The 19,043-nt window shown below is 46.1% G+C and overlaps 1 protein-coding gene across 1 annotated transcript in view; it reads left to right on the forward strand.

The window, feature by feature from the left end:
* Nucleotides 1-19,043, forward strand: part of LOC147008869 (metabotropic glutamate receptor 8-like) — a 579,707-nt gene that overhangs the window by 230,858 nt on the left and 329,806 nt on the right. The window contains exon 4 of the mRNA XM_085863764.1: nt 4,445-4,580. Coding sequence (XP_085719890.1) covers nt 4,445-4,580 — 136 coding nt within the window. The remainder of the gene's footprint in view (nt 1-4,444; nt 4,581-19,043) is intronic.

Genomic DNA, 19,043 nt, shown 5'->3' on the forward strand with positions numbered 1-19,043 from the left:
ATTCCGTCCATCGTTCTGCCGACGTCGTAGAATGACGCTTGTCTTCATGACTAAGACCGGTGCTCCATTCCATACGGTGCATCTTTGTCTTTGCTGGAGAGTCTGATTGGCACACTTCATTATCCTGCCGTGAACTTTGGTGCAGTTTGCTTTCATGTGTGTGTTTTTTTTTCAGCTCAAATGTCCACCTGGATGCTCTGATCGTAGGATAACCTAGAGATATACACACTCTCCTCTAAGCTGTCTCGCCAGGATTCGAATCTCAACTCAGCAAAAATTGTCATCCTACTGTCTGGTATCTACATCCTGGCAGGCGATGCATCAATGTGTGTACCGTCTCTCGGATGAACACTAAACCAGGCGGACCATCTGCCAGCATTCATTTGTGGACGTTAAAGATCCAATGGTGTCCTTTGTGAAGAGTCGGGGAGCTATCGCTGCCATCATGGCCAAATTCCAAATTTCTGCCCGAACCTACAGAGGGGGCACTGCATCAGAAGCATAATATGTATGTTCTCTCCTCCTCCTTCCTGCATGTGCAGCACGAGACTGTGGGGAGCATCATTGGCTGAGGGCGTATCTGTGTCGCTGATGCAGTTCCCCCATTATAAGTACACTGGTACTCATTTTACCGACCTCAGAAGGATGACAGGCTGAGTCAACCCCACCTGGTGTTAATTCAATAGCTGACAGGGGCTCAAACTCAGGACCCCAAGATCCCAACCAAGCCACCCTAACCGCTAAGCCAACATCAGACTTTTGTATTTTCCCTTTCATAACTCACCACATCACCTAAACCCACACTGATGTTTTTTTCAAGGCTACTCATCCACGAGCTTTCTTTACCTGATCTTGTCCTTCATTTCAAAATGGAATCTCTCAACTATAGTCCAGTCAGACTTCTCTCCATCATAAACAGTCACGGAATCGATCATCGCCGCAAACTTCAATACTCGTGTATTTTTCAAAGTTATTCTCCGATCATCAATCTAGTTTCCCCCAAGGTATCTTTACCCGGGAGATACTGCTTCTGCGTCAACAGAGGAAGGATGTCCGTGATCTCAATCAATCTCGAACAAGAGTTCAGGGCCATCTTAGTGGATACATCTGCACCTCTGATTCCGTCGATCACAACAGCCTTGCTTTCCCAACTGCCAACTAATGGTATCCATAGTCCCCTCCGAGACTGGCTATGAGATTTCCTGTATCCTCTCACAAGGCAGCCTGTTGCTTTGGATGGCATTATTGTCGATGCTCTACTTCTAACAGGCGGCATCCCTCAAGGTGGCATTCTGGGACTGATCCTGTTCTTCGTTGACACCAATGAATATTTTCTCATCACTCTGCCCATTTCAGCTGAAGCTCCTCTCCTTGTGTCGCGCTGCATCCAACAATCTCGTGCTGTTTCCTCTTCACCCCACTTTGTGTCTGACTTTGACCGTGTGCCAATCTCGCTCTCTCGGAACGTTTTTGGCACAAGTCTTAAACAGACCAGCCGGCCAGGCCTGACGCTTGACAAGTTTATTTGGGCAGGAATTTGTAATTTGTTCAGGGTGCTACTCAGGATAACTCACCGATTCTTTGTAAGATAGATCCACCGTGAGCTATTTAACGTCCACCAACAACCAACGGCCAGTGCTAATAGGCAGGTCCTCCAGCTTAACGTCCTTCTGGTGGATGGCGCATGCATCGATTCCTCGTCCTGCATGCAAAACACCAAGCTGAGTGGATATTTGAACCCAGGCTATAGATCACTCAGATGTGAGTGTCCATATCTCTAGGCTATCCTTCATGCCCTTAGAGTTGTCATAAGTACCTGTACTGTTTGATAAACGTTACAATACCGTAGTGCATTAAATATCAAAAGGCACTGTTAGTTAACACAACCTCTTTTAGAGAAGAAATTCGAAATTCTAGAAATTCCATGTGGTCGAGTAGTTAGGATTCCTGGGTTCGATCCCTGGTATTGGAAGTCATTTTTGTTTTTGTTGTTTTGTTTTAAACCAAAGTCTGTGGTGTAACAGGTGGAGTGTCTACTCCGGGTCTGGGAGATCAGTCGTTCGAACCACGGCCAAATCATACCAAAGACTTTAAAAATGGTACGTGCTGCTTCGTTGTATGATGCTCCACATTTTAAAAGGAAAGAGCACCGACGAGCAACTTTAGTACGGGCTGTGATTGGTTGAACAGCCTCCTCCAGTGTTGACCTTCCTGCAAGGGAACAAATATCACCTCCACCACCGAAGGTGGATGGAGGTTATGTTTTTACCCCAGTCTGTCTGTCTGTCTGTCTGTCTGTCTGTCTGTCTGTCTGTGAGCATGATATCTCAAAACGTTATGGACGTATTCAGACGAAACTTGGTGGGCAGGTTGGGTGTGTGACAAGGAAGAATCGATTCGATTTTGGTGAAGATCCGGGTCCGAATACTATAATTTTCTAAGTGATTCTTCATCATTGAGAGATCGGGCCAAAATCAATACGTGGCATGATATCTCAAAAATTTGTGGACGGATTATGACAAAAATTGGTGGATGATTTGGGTAAGTGACAAGATCAAGCCAATTCGATTTTGGTTAATGTTTGCATTCAGATCCAGACTAACAGTGGGATACGATACGTAAACTGTTGAGGCTGGCGGAGGTTTGCCCTCGAACCGAGTGCCATTGTAGTTGTTTATGTTTTGTTTTTTTTTAATCTCTCATCAACGTTTACACGTTTATCTTGGAATAAGGTAAAATATGGAGTTACCGTTACACGCAAAGACTGATGTTGCGTCGGCCTTTGGGAAGAGAGCAGTGAACCGGACAGCGCACGTTGCAGAGCCAAACACAAGAAAGAAGTCTGAGAAGTGGATTGTTCCGAACGTGTCACGACAGACTGGTGTCCGACAACATGATAAATCTATAATTGGGAACAAAATGGATTTGCTGCAAGCTGGTTTGTCCTGCAGCAGAAAAGAATAGTGACATTGAGATGGGCTGGCATGATGGCTGTCTGATGGAAAAGCTCGTTTACACAAATGATTGTTCACACGATTGTGTTGCAGTAGTTCAGCGACTTGCGATGGGTGAACTTTGCTGGGCCTTTATGCAATATGTTGGAACCACCGGGACATGTCGAAAAAATACCAAGCGTCATGTTATTTACCACCTTTTCATTTTGAAATCGCTAGGCGTGACATCTTGAAATGAAATGAAGTGCGTGCGGGGAAATTCGAAACCAGCTGTCAATTTCGCCGAAAGGTCGCGGTCACCCACGCTCGCGCACGCACACACGTACACCGTCAGGTCAAAAGAGCACACGGACGAAGAAGTAGGTGCTCCATGACTCCTCGACTCGGATTGATGGCGAATCTCTCCTTCGGTGGACAAAAGTGAAAACACAAGGAGTTCAGTTGATTAACTACAAGGCCACGGCCACGGCCGACTCATGTCGTCCTACTTCCCAGGGACAAAGTAAATCATCCATGGGGAGTAAGCAAGCGATACCATGCGCAGGCGTTAATGCACTTCCCCGAGGAAATGTGGGCGGTGCATTGAAAGGGCTTTGTTGTGTGATTGGGCGATGAGCTAATATGGTGTGCAGGCTCCACCTCGTTATAACATTCGAGGGGTGTGTTCAGTTTGAAATCCAACTTTCTTGGAGATCGCTCGTTCAGTGGCTTCAGCACTCCTTGAGAAACTGTTGATAAGAGACGGTTAGCTTGGCAAGCGCGAGCTTGCTGCTTGGTAACTGAACACATTCCATTCTGCTGTTCATCTCATCACATTTTATGTAAATGGATGATATACAGGTATTTTCATTTGTTACAAGCGGTTCCCCACACTCACTACAAATGTTGAGTTTATGATCATGATCACTACAATGAATGTTTAATCATAATTTAATTATTCCCCCCCCCCCAGAAAGCTGATATTGTTTTAATCAAAGCAGCAATCAAAATGTCATGAGAAAATTGGTGAATGTGTACCGTCCCAAGGTGAATTTGTGGGTGATTTATTCAGAAAACTTAATTGTGATTGGCTAATTGGGAAATCATCACTTGTGAAACCGCCTGTGATTGGCTACTTTTGTTGCACACGTGCTGCTGTTCCTCTTACCTGGTCAGTAAGCCTGGTGTTGGCTTAGCTGTTGGGGTGGTGGCCTGGGATCCTAGGGTCCTGAGTTCGAGTCCCGTTGGCCACTGAATTAACACCAAGGGGTTGACTCAGCCTGCCATCCTTCCGAGGTCGGCGAAAGGAGCACCAGTATACTGGTAATAGGGGCACTGCATCAGTGGCACAGCTGCGCCCCTAACCACAATGATGCAACCAGCAGCCAAAAAGGCAGTCACACGATGGGAACCCGATCGGTGTGTACGGTGACGCGTGTTCTACCTGTTTTGCTTATCTCAGGTGATTGAGGCATGGCACGTATCTCCCCCCCCCCCCCCCCCCCCCACAGGTGGCGTGTGCGTTGCCGAATCTCTCAAGATCCCACGTGAGCCAAAAGCAGGCATTTTTGACTGGATCATCCGTCGCCTCCTGAAACACGTCAACGCCCGTGCCGTGATCATCTTTGCCAACGAGGATGACATCAGGTACACGATCGGACCATGCCAATGTGGCGAACACCTGTCGGGTTCCACTCCTTTTGCCGTGAAATTGTCCTTAACCTCGTGGGCTCTTCTCCAGCTGTAAAAGTAATTGAAAATTATCATTTTTGGCTTAGCAGGCTACAAGCTGCGTGGTTGGCTCAGGGCGTCCTGCTGTCCGATTGAGCAGATGGTTGGAAAAAAATAAATAAACTTGAGAATGAACAGTTGATCGATTGCTGCTGTTGTCTTGCCAGTGGAACGTCACGTGACGCTTTTGCTGTTGACAGATTAGCAGTTCCTGCAGTTAAGGGGAATGAATAGTTAAGCCTGACTTTTACGTGGACAGGGAATTTGAAACTTGTCAAGGTTACCCACCTCAAGGATGTGGAACATCGACAAAGGAGAGCGAGCATGTCGGACAGCAGGCTTTATCCCTTCCTTATGGGGCAATGAGTCCAGCTGCTGCTGTGCCAGATGGCTGCTTCGGTTCGAGCTGGGGTTACACTTTAACCCGGAACTATGTAAAGGTCAGGAGCAGCTGCCTTGTCTGTCCAACGGGATAGTATCGATGAAAAAGCCAATCTTAACACAGACACATCCTGCTCACACAGAGACAAAAGCAAGATCCTGTGTCGGCGGACAAGTAGCATGATGGATAGGACAAGTAGCATGATGGATAGGACAGGTAGCATGATGGAGAGGACAGGTAGAATGATGGATAGGGCAGGTAGAATGATGGATAGGGCAGGTAGAATGATGGTTATGGCAGGTAGAATGATGGATAGGGCAGGTAGAATGATGGATAGGGCAGGTAGCATGATTGATAGGGCATTTCGAATGATGGATAGGGCAAGTAGAATGATGGATAGGGCAGGTAGAATGATGGATAGGGCAGGTAGAATGATGGTTATGGCAGGTAGAATGATGGATAGGGCAGGTAGAATGATGGTTATGGCAGGTAGAATGATGGTTATGGCAGGTAGAATGATGGATAGGGCAGGTAGAATGATGGATAGGGCAGGTAGCATGATTGATAGGGCATTTCGAATGATGGATAGGGCAAGTAGAATGATGGATAGGGCAGGTAGAATGATGGATAGGGCAGGTAGCATGATTGATAGGGCAGGTAGAATAATGGATAGGGCAAGTAGAATGATGGATAGGGCAAGTAGAATGGATAGGACAAGTAAAATGATGGATGGGGCAGGTAGAATGATGGATAGGGCAGGTAGAATGATGGATAGGGCAGGTATAATGGTGGATAGGGCAGGTATAATGGTGGATAGGGCAGGTAGAATGATGGATAGTGCAGGTAGAATGATGGATGGTGCAGGTAGAATGGATTGAATCGATGGAATGTTGATTGGGATTTTTTAACCACTATGGGGATTGAAGTGATGCATCTTAAGGTGGATATAATATCAATAGACAATGGCAGAAGAGAGTCTCTGAGTGGGTTACCTAATATCACCATTGGTATACAGGAAGAGGGCAAACTGTATGCTGCACATATACAGTAAGTTTCCACTTAACGTCGTAGATACTTCCGAGAAAGCGCTACGTTGATCAGACGTGATATTCACATTGATGTCGTTATAATGGGGGGGGGGGATCACATGGGGGGGGTTGCGTGATCAGTGCACATTTTTTCTCACCCCAACATAACTTTAACCTCTCACTTAATGACATATTAAATACACAAATGGACAATTATATGAACAGTTACGGGGGGCGGGGGGGGGGGGATGTACTCAGTACTCATCCAAATGTAGGGCCGAGATTGCTTGTCGGGACGGGAATGGTGCGGGTGTGAAGTGTCGGGGTTGGTTTCAAGGATGGAGATGCAGGCTTGCCTGCTTCGTCATCTGAAGATGTCTCTTCGGATGGGTAGAGCATTGGTGGTGGAGAGTCGATGCTTGATGTTCGAGTTGATGCCCTCTCACTGTGGCCGATGGCCAGTGTCCACTGCGCGCTCACCTGACTCAATGCACTTCATCACGTCAATTGTCACATCCAAACTGATGGAATGACGGAGCTCTTTGCTGGACCCTTTCTCGTCATGTTAAGGGTTTATGGAATGTTTTTTTTCCGGAAGTTGGGTGCAAAAATGGTCCACGGAATGCGTCCATTTTAAAGATTAACGTCCACATTCCCCCTGTTGAGATATTAAAGGTGACACTGTACTCATAAAAGTTCAGTTCAAGAAGAATGTTTGTGAAGGTTGTGGAGTCAGTTGAATTGAAGTAATGTGCAAAATGTCAAATCCACAATTTGCTCCATAATTACTGGAGTGTACTTGAAGAAGTGAAGTGATTATCCAGTTAGAAGTTAACTTCAACTTTTCCAACAGAGAAACAATGAAACAGTTTTCACAATTTCTTCTGCCAATATATCGTCGGCAATAGTCATGCTCCCAGGAACTTGCTCGATGATGTCATCCATATCCTGCTGGAAGATGTCCTGACTCGTAGTCTGAAGAGAAGTCGCTGAAAACGATATCTCCAAAATGGTGTGCGAAAGGTTGGCGGCTCCCATGATTCTTCATCTACGTGAACTAACCAGTAACCCGTGTGGGGTCATTCCGTGCCAACTCACCTAAGGGTCCCCAGGTCATCTCCTCAGATTTTGCTGGAAAATTTCTTAAATGTAGATCAAAATGGCTCTACACACCATGCAAAAGATTAGCTTTCAATTCCTCATAGTTTAAAAAATATTGTTACGTTTGAGGGGGGTATGCATTCAAAGGGTAATTAGGATGTTTAATTAGATATGCCATGCTGTTCGAGTTTACCAGGATCTCGATGTAATAAGTAGCAATTCAGTGGTGATAAGTTGTCTAGTAAATGTCCATTTCTTCAAGGGGAAATGATAATTGCCACGTAATTAGATAGGGACACGGGATAGGGTAAGGGTGTCTGCGTAAACCCCTTTTAGTAGTCCCTGGAGGCTGGCCGTGATGTCACAGGACAGTGCTGCGGATGGCTCCGCCCCGTGATCACGATTGGCGGAAGGCGACGGCGCAGGGCCAATAAAACGGCTCGATTGGAAGTGACGAGGACGGGAGGATAAAAAGGTTCTGTTCGGGGTCGAAAAGGAAGAGGAAGAAGATCGGGACAGAAAAACCGTTTTGGTGGAGGTTGTTGTGCTGGGAGCGTGCTGTGTTGTTGCGCTGATTCGAGCCTGGTTTTCATCGTGTCTCGAGGCCTTCCTGAGCCTCGTGCCTCACCTTGGTTGGCTCTGGGGTTCTGCTGGCTCAGAGTACGGGGTCGAACGGCGGGCGGACCTGCCTCCCTCTCCTGCTCGCAACTTGGCGCCAGAACTGGTTCCCTGGCGGCTGTGAGCGGACTTGGGCCAAGACCAGGAGGTCGACAGTATCACGGTGTCTCCTGTCCCTGACGAGCGCAACCCCAGCTCGTCCGGCGCCAATCCAGGGACTGTTGCGTGTGCACCATGGGCCAGCCTGACCACCAGGACCAGCTACGTGTGTGTGTGTGTGTGTGTGTGTGTGTGTGTGTGTGTGTGTGTGTGTGTGTGTGTGTGTGTGTGTGTGTGTGTGTGTGTGTGTGTACCTGGCGCCTTAGAGGGTTTGATATTGGTATATCCATTGGAATTGTTTGTGTTTTCCCCACGCCCGAACCCACACCACCATCCCGTCAAATCGCCCCGGATCCCTCTTCTTGCCGAGTCTTGTTATTTCTGGTTGGAGAAAATAAACGTTATCAACTCAGTGAAAAGCGATTCGTCCCACCTTCCTCATCCCGTTTGCGGTAGAGCGATTAGAACTGCCATCTTTGGGTTATAGATAAATAAACCGCCTCCATCGTTTCGGCTCATTCTACGTTGGCGGGACTGTTCAGTCCCGTGGACGTCACATTGGTGTCAGGGTGTTGGATGTTCGAACCCCTCTAAATTATATTTGGTATCGGGAGAATATACCAGAACTGAAATCTCGCCACGAATCGGAATATAAAATTACTACAGAAAAGCGCGGGAAAATTTTGGCGGGATTTTTCAAATTAAATTTAATTGGCGGCAAACGGGACTTCTGCACCATGGCGGATGTGCAGATGTTTGAGGAGGAAGGCCACGTGTCTGGCAGCGAGTCGGGGGAAGGAGGGAGAGACGGGGGTAGGGTTGGAACCTCCCCCATTCCGAGCGTGGACCGTGCTTCATCGCCCGTAGCAGGGCCGGCAGCGCCGGAAACCGGTGCGATGACGATCCAGACAATGTTGGAACGTTTAATAGCAGACATGACAGCACAAATAGCAAATCAATTCGTGACACAGAGGGCAGAAATGACGGCACAAATAGCAAATCAATTCGTGACACAGAGGGCAGACATGACGGCACAGAGGGCAGAAATGACAGATCAATTGGGGGTAATGGGGGAACAGTTGGGTGCACGGATTGATTTAATGAGACATGAATTGGGGGAAGAGATGGAGAAAATGAAAACTGAGATGCAGGAGTGTATGGATGTTCAATTGGGGGAAATACAAAGTAAATTCGAGGATAGATTGGAGGAAACAAAGATAGAAATTACATTGGAGGGGGAAAATATACGAGAAAAATTGGTAGATAAAATTGATGCAACGAACATTCGGGTTGATAAAGTGGATGAAAGCCTGAAACGTCATCGTGCCTGTGTGGATGCTCATATGCAGCTGCAAGTAGAAGAGTGGGGAGAGCTGAGGAAGCAAGGGATGAATTTGGCGGAGGAGGTAAAAGGATTGGAGGCTCGTTTGGACGAACAAGATAAAATTATGAGCCAAGATGAAGTCTTGGATAAAGGCCTGGTAGAGCCGTCTTTTGTAAGTAGAGTGTCTGGGTTGGTTGAGGAGCAGCTACAAACTCGCGACGGAGCCTTGGAGGAGGTTGTGCGGGCCCAGAAGATCCTGCGGGAAGAGGTGAATCGGTCCATTCAACTTTTGGAACAGGAGGCAAAATTGACCCATGAGACCCTCACCACAAAACATCTTTGGCCACAGTGGGCTCCGAAATTGGATACGCAGCCACAAGGGTGTTTGATCCCTGGGCTGGATTCGGACAAGGGAGAAACTGAGAAGCCGGCCACCGTAAACGTGATCCCCCTGGTAAATTTTGACGGGTCAGGGAGCGTTGAAGCTTTTCTGACGCAATTTGAGTGTATTTCCCGACTAAACGGGTGGAATGAGCGGGAACGTACAGGGAATTTGGTGGCAACGTTGTGGGGACCAGCCGCAGATGTGTTAAACGTGATCGCGGAGGGGATGTTGACCAGCTCCCACATTTGCGAGGCGTTGAGCCGTCGGTTTGGGTTTGCAGCGAACTGTGATCTGGTGCGGGCCCAGCTCCAGCACCGCAGATTAAAGCCGGGTGAGACAGTGCAGGAGCTGGCACAGGACATTTACCAATCAGTCAGGATCGCGTATCGGGACCTTACAGTGGAGGCATGGGACAGACTGGCACAAGAGAAATTTTTAGCTGCTCTTCCTGACCCTGAGGTCCGAGCGCGAGTGGAGTTGCAGGATCCACCCACCGTTCACCGAGCGGCCGAGTGCGCGGCCAGGCTGGCCTCGTGGAGTCGGCCGGGTCGGGTTCCAGAGAGGCCATCGGTGACGATCCGACAGGCGGAGATCCAGGATCAGGGAGGGGGCTGGGAGAAATTGGCATTACCCAAATGTTTCATGAAATTTGCCAGAAACTGTCGAGTTTGATAAAGGGTAATCCGGTAGTTAGTGCGCCAAAGCGGCGGGGTCCAGCCCAGCCAATAGAGCAATTCGATTATGGCCGAGGGGGTCCGGAACCGGAAGAGACATTTAACCGATACTCACAGGGGCCTTTTATGGGGAGTTGTTTCCGGTGCGGGCGAAGAGGACACATGCAACGATATTGCCGGTACCCGGCAATGGAGGGACCCTCCAATAGACTTTTAAACTCGGAGAGGGTGAATCCTCCTGCTGAACCGCCAGGTCTATCCGAGATGCCCTTTCATAGGTCGGGTCCGGAGATCACTGTCGGGGGTCGGGGAGACTAGATTGGGCTGAGCATATACGGCCATGCTCGGCTGCTGAGATTGTGGCGAAGTGCCCTCCCTTGGTGAAAAAAGTGAATTGTGGGAAAATTGGCATGTGTTTGTAAGTTCTGCTGGGTTTTAGAGTGACAATAGGGACAGTGGGTAATTGGTAACAAAGCGGGCACAAGTGGCTGTCCAATGGCTGGTGCGTGGATCAGGTGAGAAGTGCTGTGTGAGTTGTTTCAAGTTAAGAAGTGAAATGTATGGTGCACACATTGATTTTTTTATTGGACATGGTGTGGTAACATGGAAGGTCATGGTCGGTGAAGTGTTAGAAATGCAGGTGTCACATGTAAGGCCAATGGGGTGGGGGAGTCATGTGAGTTTTGTGGGTGGGGATGATGTGCTTGTCCGCATGGATTGCTGAAGCTCACGGTGAGCGGGAATTGCGAACCCCTTCAAGGAGATTCACCCCTGGTGGCTAACGGTGACAGTGTCTGGAGGCAACTGGGAGAGGGTCTGGTTGGGCGACCAAGGCGGGTAGGACCTTGGCGACCCAGGAAGGCCAGAGGAGCCAGTGAGACCCCTTCCAGTGTGTTGTACGGGGTTAGAGCTGATGGCTACCAGGGGGGTGGGAATCAAAGGGAGCGGGGGTGGAGAAACGTCCGGGTTGGACTAAAGCTTACCTGTGGGCATGGTTGCACCTGAGATGCCCCCATTATCTTGTGGTAACCCACCCCACGGCCATGACGGGATTCAGCCTGCATCATTAAAATGGGGACCATGACCTAGAAATGTAATGGGGACCATGACCTAGAAATGTAATGATGACCATGGTGTGAGTGTTGTGAAGATGTGTGAGTCCCACTCGATCCCGCACAACTTGACATGTGCAGCAAGGGCATGATGTCCGCATAATTTTGGGGCAAGCAAATTTGAAAATTGGCTCCCCAGGTAACGCTGGGTCTATTAGCATCCACTGGGGGACACGGTCAAGTGTAAATATTCTGTGAATAGTGTCGTTAAGGCTTAGAGTAGGAATGTAAAGTATAAGTGTTGTCTTTTTTTTTTGTGGAACATTTTGTTTCCCCTCCCCAGATCACTGGAAGAGTGTTGGGCAAGAGCGATGATCCAGAGGATGGAGTGCAACTTCGCTCAGTGCTCTCAAGTGATAAAATAAAATAAAAAATAAAAAAATAAAAAATGAATGATTGTTTAGGCGAGGATAAGGCCATAAGGGGGTAGTACATTAAGCAGGATAGGTAAGTTAGCTGCGACTCGCTGCCCATTGCCCCTCCTATTAACCCACTTTGTTAGGTTAATTAGGTGTGAGTCAGTAAGTGTTAAGGCTGGTATGGTAGCGCCTGTGATGTACCTTGCAGGAGCTGCGGTACCAGAGGAGGGGGCAGTGTTACGTTTGAGGGGGGGTATGCATTCAAAGGGTAATTAGGATGTTTAATTAGGTATGCCATGCTGTTCGAGTGTACCAGGATCTCGATGTAATAAGTAGCAATTCAGTGGTGATAAGTTGTCTAGTAAATGTCCATTTCTTCAAGGGGGAAATGATAATTGTCACGTAATTAGATAGGGACACGGGATAGGGTAAGTGTGTCTGCGTAAATCCCTTTTAGTAGTCCCTGGAGGCTTGCCGTGACGTCACAGGACAGTGCTGCGGATGGCTCCGCCCCGTGATCACGATTGGCGGAAGGCGACGGCGCAGGGCCAATAAAACGGCTCGATTGGAAGTGACGAGGACGGGAGGATAAAAAGGTTCTGTTCGGGGTCGAAAAGGAAGAGGAAGAAGATCGGGACAGAAAAACCGTTTTGGTGGAGGTTGTTGTGCTGGGAACGTGCTGTGTTGTTGCGCTGATTCGAGCCTGGTTTTCACCGTGTCTCGAGGCCTTCCTGAGCCTCGTGCCTCACCTTGGTTGGCTCTGGGGTTCTGCTGGCTCGGAGTACGGGGTCGAATGGCGGGCGGACCTGCCTCCCTCTCCTGCTCGCAACTTGGCGCCAGAACTGGTTCCCTGGCGGCTGTGAGCGGACTTGGGCCAAGACCAAGAAGTCGACAGTGTCACGGTGTCTCCTGCCCCTGACGAGCGTAACGCCAGCTCGTCCGGCGCCAATCCAGGGACTGTTGCTTGTGCACCACGGGCCAGCCTGACCACCAGGACCAGCTACGTGTTTGTGTGTGTGTGTGTGTGTGTGTGTGTGTGTGTGTGTGTGTGTGTGTGTGTGTGTGTGTGTGTGTGTGTGTGTGTGTGTGTGTGTGTGTGTGTGTGTGTGTGTGTGTGTGTGTGTGTGTGTACCTGGCGCCTTAGACGGTTTGATATTGGTATATCCATTGGAATTGTTTGTGTTTTCCCCACGACCGAACCCACACCACCATCCCGTCGAATCGCCCTGGATCCCTCTTCTTGCCGAGTCTTGTTATTTCTGGTTAGAGAAAATAAACGTTATCAACTCAGTGAAAAGCGACTCGTGCCACCTTCCTCGTCCCGTTTGCGGTAGAGCGATTAGAACCGCCATCTTTGGGTTATAGATAAATAAACCGCCTCCATCGTTTCGGCTCATTCTACGTTGGCGGGACTGTTCAGTCCCGTGGACGTCACAATATCTATCTCTAGAGACCTTTGAAATTTGGCTCTAAAAATGCCAAATGTGAAAAACGCATTTTTTTCCAACTTAAGTGGCTTATAATTTTATAATGGACTCCTCTAAAAAACTAATATTGCAAATATTTACTAATTAGCATCCAAAATTTTCAATTGTGGCGTCAGATAGCTTCTGGGATGCATATTTCTCACTCTATAGGTAGCTAAAAATGGCTTTTTGGCCAAAACGAGCTAAAATAAGGTGAAACTATAGGAGCCCTCCTGAAAATATGGAACCACTTGGAATTTTTTCCTCATAACACAGTGATTATAGGGTCATTATCTATCCATAAATACATTTTTGTTGGGATAATACAGTTAGGTGATGAATTATAAAAGTTTTGACATAAGCCCTTGTCTCCGAGGGCTCTAAAATGGACCAATTTTGTCCCCTGGTTTGACCATGTGGCTTGGGGTTTAGGATCTTCATTTTTTTTCGAAAGATTGCCTCATATAAGTTGTGTCGACTGACCGAATATTTTTATCGAACGCCCATGGCTTCATAGTAAAATAAATTTTTATTTACATGCACGTTTTTTTTATTTATAATTATTCACTTTTTTCATATTCAGAAGTTTATAAATCTTAAATGGAACTATCCAGGAAAGAGTTACTGCAGAATTTTATAAACTGGTATACAAAATTTCAGATTGTGGCATCAGAATGTCTCTTGGAAGCCAAATATGGCAATTTGGCCCACTTGGTACAAAACAAGGTGAACTTGCAGGGGTGCGCATTAGGCTAAATTATGCTTCTTATTAGACATTAGTGATAAGGATGTTATTTATTTATTCATAAATACATGCTAATGTTATTCGTATTCAATAACATTCATCATCCCATAGCACTCAGGCAAAAATTATTAATCTCATATAATTAATCTTCATCTTCGTAACAGACGTTATTCATAAATACATGCTAATGATTACTTTCGTAAGTGATTGCACATTATAAATTAGAACAAATTTGATTAGTTGAGTAGCATCTTTTTTATTTACAGATGTACAGAGACAATGAATATTAGTAATTTTTATACCTTAGAAAACTCTTTAATGACCTTTCATCTTTTATGACATTCATTATCATGATTATCTAGGACTCAGAGGCACAGAATTTTACATCTTAGAAAACAGGTCTTGAACATACTTAAAGTCATGCTGTGACAGTTGGTACCGACGTCCACCAGATTTTATGTCAGGGGCCTCAACCACACAAAGAATGTCGAGTCATGGCACCCAGCATTGATCTTTCTTTTTTTCTGGAGGCCATGAGAATATTTACCATTTTTGGTCAAAGTGGCATTTTCAACTTCCTACAGATAGAAACATATGCATTTATCAGGCATTCTGATAACAGATCCTTAAATTTCATATGCCAGTTTATGAATGTCTGCAGTATCACTTTGCTCGAGTGTTCAGTTTCAGATTTATAAGCTCATGAATATGAAAAAAGTGAATAATTATAAAAAAACGTGCATGTAAATAAAAATTTATTTTAACATGAAGCCATCGGCATTAGATAAAATTATTCGGTCAGTAGACACATCTTATATGAAGCAATCTTTAGAAAAAAAATGAAGATCCTCAACCCCTAGCCACATGGTCAAACCAGGGGACAAAATTGGTCCATTTTAGAGCCCTCAGAGGCAAGGGCTTATGTCAAAACTTTTATAATTAATCACCCAACTGTATTATCCCAACAAAAATGTATCTATGGATAGATAATGACCCTATAATCACTGTGTTATGAGGAAAAAATTCGAAGTTGTTCCATATTTTCATGAGGGCTACTATAGTTTCACCTTATTTTAGCTCGTTTTGGCTCAAAAGCAATTTTTAGCTTCCAAAAGAGTAGTGGTTCTCAAAATGGTCCCTACCGCCCCCCCCCCAGTGGACGCTGGGAACTTTCAGGGGGGCACTCCAGACTCCACGAGTGGTAGGGGGGCACTGGCAATGATTTGGGGGGCACTGGCGATTTAGAGGAGCAGCGGTGATTAGGAGCGCTCATTGGGCTTCCTGCAGTCTGAACAGGTTACCTGGCGCCATTCGGCAAATTGGCCATACAATGCCCGTTGCGGTCCTCCTCGTTTGCCGTGGCGCCATCCAGAGAGAAATTAAAGACAGGCAATGGGACAGGTAGGCCTTTTTGTAAATAATGAACACATTTTAAAATGTATTTATTCTGAAAATCGTGAAGTTCTTCAAGCATATTACAGACTTCTTTACCAACAATGCAAGTCAGTGTTTTTTTTAATACACACATGATGTGAATACCATATACATGTGTTATGATCCGGCAACGCAATTCCCAGCGAGGCGCGAGTACTGAGGCGGCGCGGCATTGTGTTTTAGGCGCGCGCTGTTGTAGCTACCGATGGAAATGTGAAGACATTTTTTTTTGACACGCAGTGTGAAAATCGATGCGCTCGCTGACCAGAGACCGGAAATATATAATTATTGTTTGGCCTTATCACTGGTGTTAGGTTAATTCCGCCGTAACGGATGTAACATTCAGACAGAACTTATTGGCAGTCCTCAAAAATATTTCATGAAGAACAAGGTTATCGTACCAAATGTATTAGTTTATTTTGTGCAGTCAACACAAAGGTGCCAGGAAATGGTAATTATATGAGATTAAGAATTTTTGCCTGAGTGCTACGGTATGATGAATCTTCGTAACGGACGTAACCGTCAAAATACCCGCTTTAGCATGATTATCGTTTTGCTCACAAATTTGTGTGAAGTGTTCTACGACAGAAGACTAAATCTGGTATAGCAGCTTGGTATAGGTACATCATTGTATTCCCAGTATTTATTTGAGGAAATAATGATACCGAGTAGGCAGTACCATGGCAAATGTAATGTAACGGACGTAACAACTGAGCGTAACGGACGTAACATCTCCGGACGTTTATTAATAAACGTCCGGAGATGCTACCACAATGTATACAGACACTGCTTGATGAAGCTAATATTGCAAAAATTCAATTACTTCAATTCATGATCTGTCATATCGTATATATGGTTTAATGAAAAATGTACTTTCAAAAAATAGCCACCAGGTAACTTTTCCCATGGAATTACCCATTAGTCTTTTGACATCTTGGCGTATTGATTTCGTGATTCAAAAAAGCTTCACGTCCGGTCGGCTTCAATATGTCGGCCTCAAAGAAAAAGTGTCGTCAGTATTCCGTTGAATACATCAAGTATGGATTCATTCCATCCCTGATGAACACGCAGTTCCGATGTGTTTGTTGTGTGGTATCATGCCGTCCAATGAAGCAATGAAACCATCTCGACTGAGCGAGCACCTGAGTAAAAAGCACAGTGATAAGGCTCGCGCTGAGGTCAGCTATTTCCAATTGCTGAAACAGAAATTTGAGAAGCGATCCATGGTAACGACAATGTTCAAAGCCAGCCAAAAGCTTGTGGATAAAGGACTGGAAGTGTCGTATAAGCTGTCATTGCTCATCGCCAGATCTGGAAAACCGTATTCAATCGGCGAACAGTTGATCAACCCGGCTGTTGGGGATGTGATAAAAACTGTTATGGGCCAGGATCCGTATCCAGTTCTTTCGTCGATTGCGCTCAGAAATTACTCCGTGGCCAGGTGGATTGATGAAATGTCATCAGATGTAGAAGATAAGCTGTGTTGTGAGCTGAGAAGCTCGCACTTCTCCATCCAGCTGGATGAGTCCACTTTGCGTGACAGTGAAGCTCTGTTACTCTGCTACGTTCACTTCATCCGTGATCAGGAAATGGTGGAAGAATTGTTGATTGTCCGCTCTCTCCAGACCGATACGAAGGGTTCTTCCATCTTCCAAACGTTGGAGAAGTACTTTACTGATAAGAACATACCGATGGAGAACATTCTCACTTGCGCGATGGACGGGGCACCAGCGATGGTTGGCCACCAGTGTGGTTTTATTGCGCTTCTGAAGAACCAGGTACCGTCCGTGTTCACCATTCACTGTGCCTTGCACCGCCAGCATCTTGTAGCAAAAGCTCTCAGCACCAGACTTCATACATCACTCCAAATAGTAATCAAAGCAGTGAATAAACTCAAGGTGTCATCTCTGCATGATCGGCTGTTTCATCAGCTTTGCCAGGAGAATGACCATATGACGCTGATTAAAGCAAATAGAGTGATCGGCGCGTTCGTAACCAAGGCGACTCTGCACAGGGAAACCCTCGGCCGCAGAGATATGTACCACTTTCCCGGGTTGGCAAAGGAAACTGCTGTTTCTGATGAAGAGCTGCTCATTTATTGCAATCACCTTGAGAAGATCTGTGGAGATATGGAGCAGCGTTTCAGAGACATGCTAGAACTATCGGTGCCAGCATAGGTGATCAACCCATTCAAATGTGACATTCGAGATGTGAAGTGCGAATTACAGGACGAAATTATCAACTTGTGGAATGATGATGAGGCGAAGGCAAGATTCTCGCAGCATGAGTACGGCAAATTCTGGATTCTGGAGCGGGGCGAATACCCCGCAATGTGGACAGAGGCAGAACTGCTGCTGATGGCGTTCCCTACATCATACCTCGTTGAAAGAGGGTTCAGCGCCGTGATGGTGCTGCTGACCAAGTATCGAAACCGCCTTGACATTACCAAGAGGGGCGATCTATGTCTACCTCACTGAGATGGAGCCAGATATTCGTAATATCGCAACGAGTCACCAGACCCACCCTTCACACTAACGGTATTTGGGCCTGTGATAACAGATTCCCAGTTTTCCTCACCTGGACTTGTTCTGCTGAAACATTGTAGGTAGTGCAAAATAAAATAGAAAAGTAAAGGAAAAGTAAAGAAAAATAAAGTAAAATATTATTCAGAAAATATTTGGCTTCTGTTATTTTTGCTTCCCATCTACATAAATTCGGACTATCCTATTTCCCACTGGGTGTCCGACCACGAACAATAGGACAAGGGGGCATTTGGGCCGGTCCAAGAGGGCAGAAGGGGGTGGTAGTCAAAAAAATGTTGAGAACCACTGCTATAGAGTGAGAAATATGCATCCCAGAGACTATCTGATGCCGTAATTGAAAATTTGGATGCCAATTAGTAAATATTTGCAATATTAACTTTCTAGAGGAGTCCATTATAAAATTGTAAGCCCCTGAAGTTGAAAAAAATGCGTTTTCACATTTGGCATTTTTAGAGCCAAATTTCAAAGGTCTCTCGAGATAGATATTTTTTTTAACTATGAGGCATTGAAAGCGAATCGTTTGCATGGTGGGTGGAGCCATATAGATCTACATTTAAGAATTTTTCCAGCAAAATCTGAGGAGGTGACATGGGGAGGTTTTTGAAATGTAGGTGAGTTGGCACGGAATGACCCACTTTTGTGTCCAACTTGGAGAATATTTTGGCCTTACTGAATGCTGGGTTGAGCCCTTCTTGTGTGGACATCTTTTTGTACTGTTGTTGAGATGCTTGGGGTCCAGACATAGCCTCAAAGAACCATCTTTCTTGATGCTTATAGTGAGGGAGCTCCACCAATCTGTATGGTGTGTGGTGTGTCGTATGACACAATCTTATTTCATCCTGTGAAACTCTGCTTTCAGCTTGGGCCTCAAATCTATGTTGCCTTTGTGTGCAGCATCGCTGCTTCATTTGGCGTCTTCCTTGATTTTAAAGATGAGCTGTAATCTTGAAGTTTCTCAGTGTGTCAAACTGCTTTGGAAACTGTCGTTTGACATCATCTATAGAGGTAATTGGTTTGCTATGTGTGAGGTGTGATCTCATGGGAGGTATCACTTGTGGTGATGAGCGTTGATCCTGTCGTCGTGGGGACAGTGGAGGTGGTGGGTTTGA

Source organism: Eptatretus burgeri, chromosome 18 (genome assembly GCF_056783735.1).
Source record: "Eptatretus burgeri isolate ZD-2024b chromosome 18, Ebu_testis_v1, whole genome shotgun sequence".
Taxonomy (NCBI): Eukaryota; Metazoa; Chordata; class Myxini; order Myxiniformes; family Myxinidae; genus Eptatretus; species Eptatretus burgeri.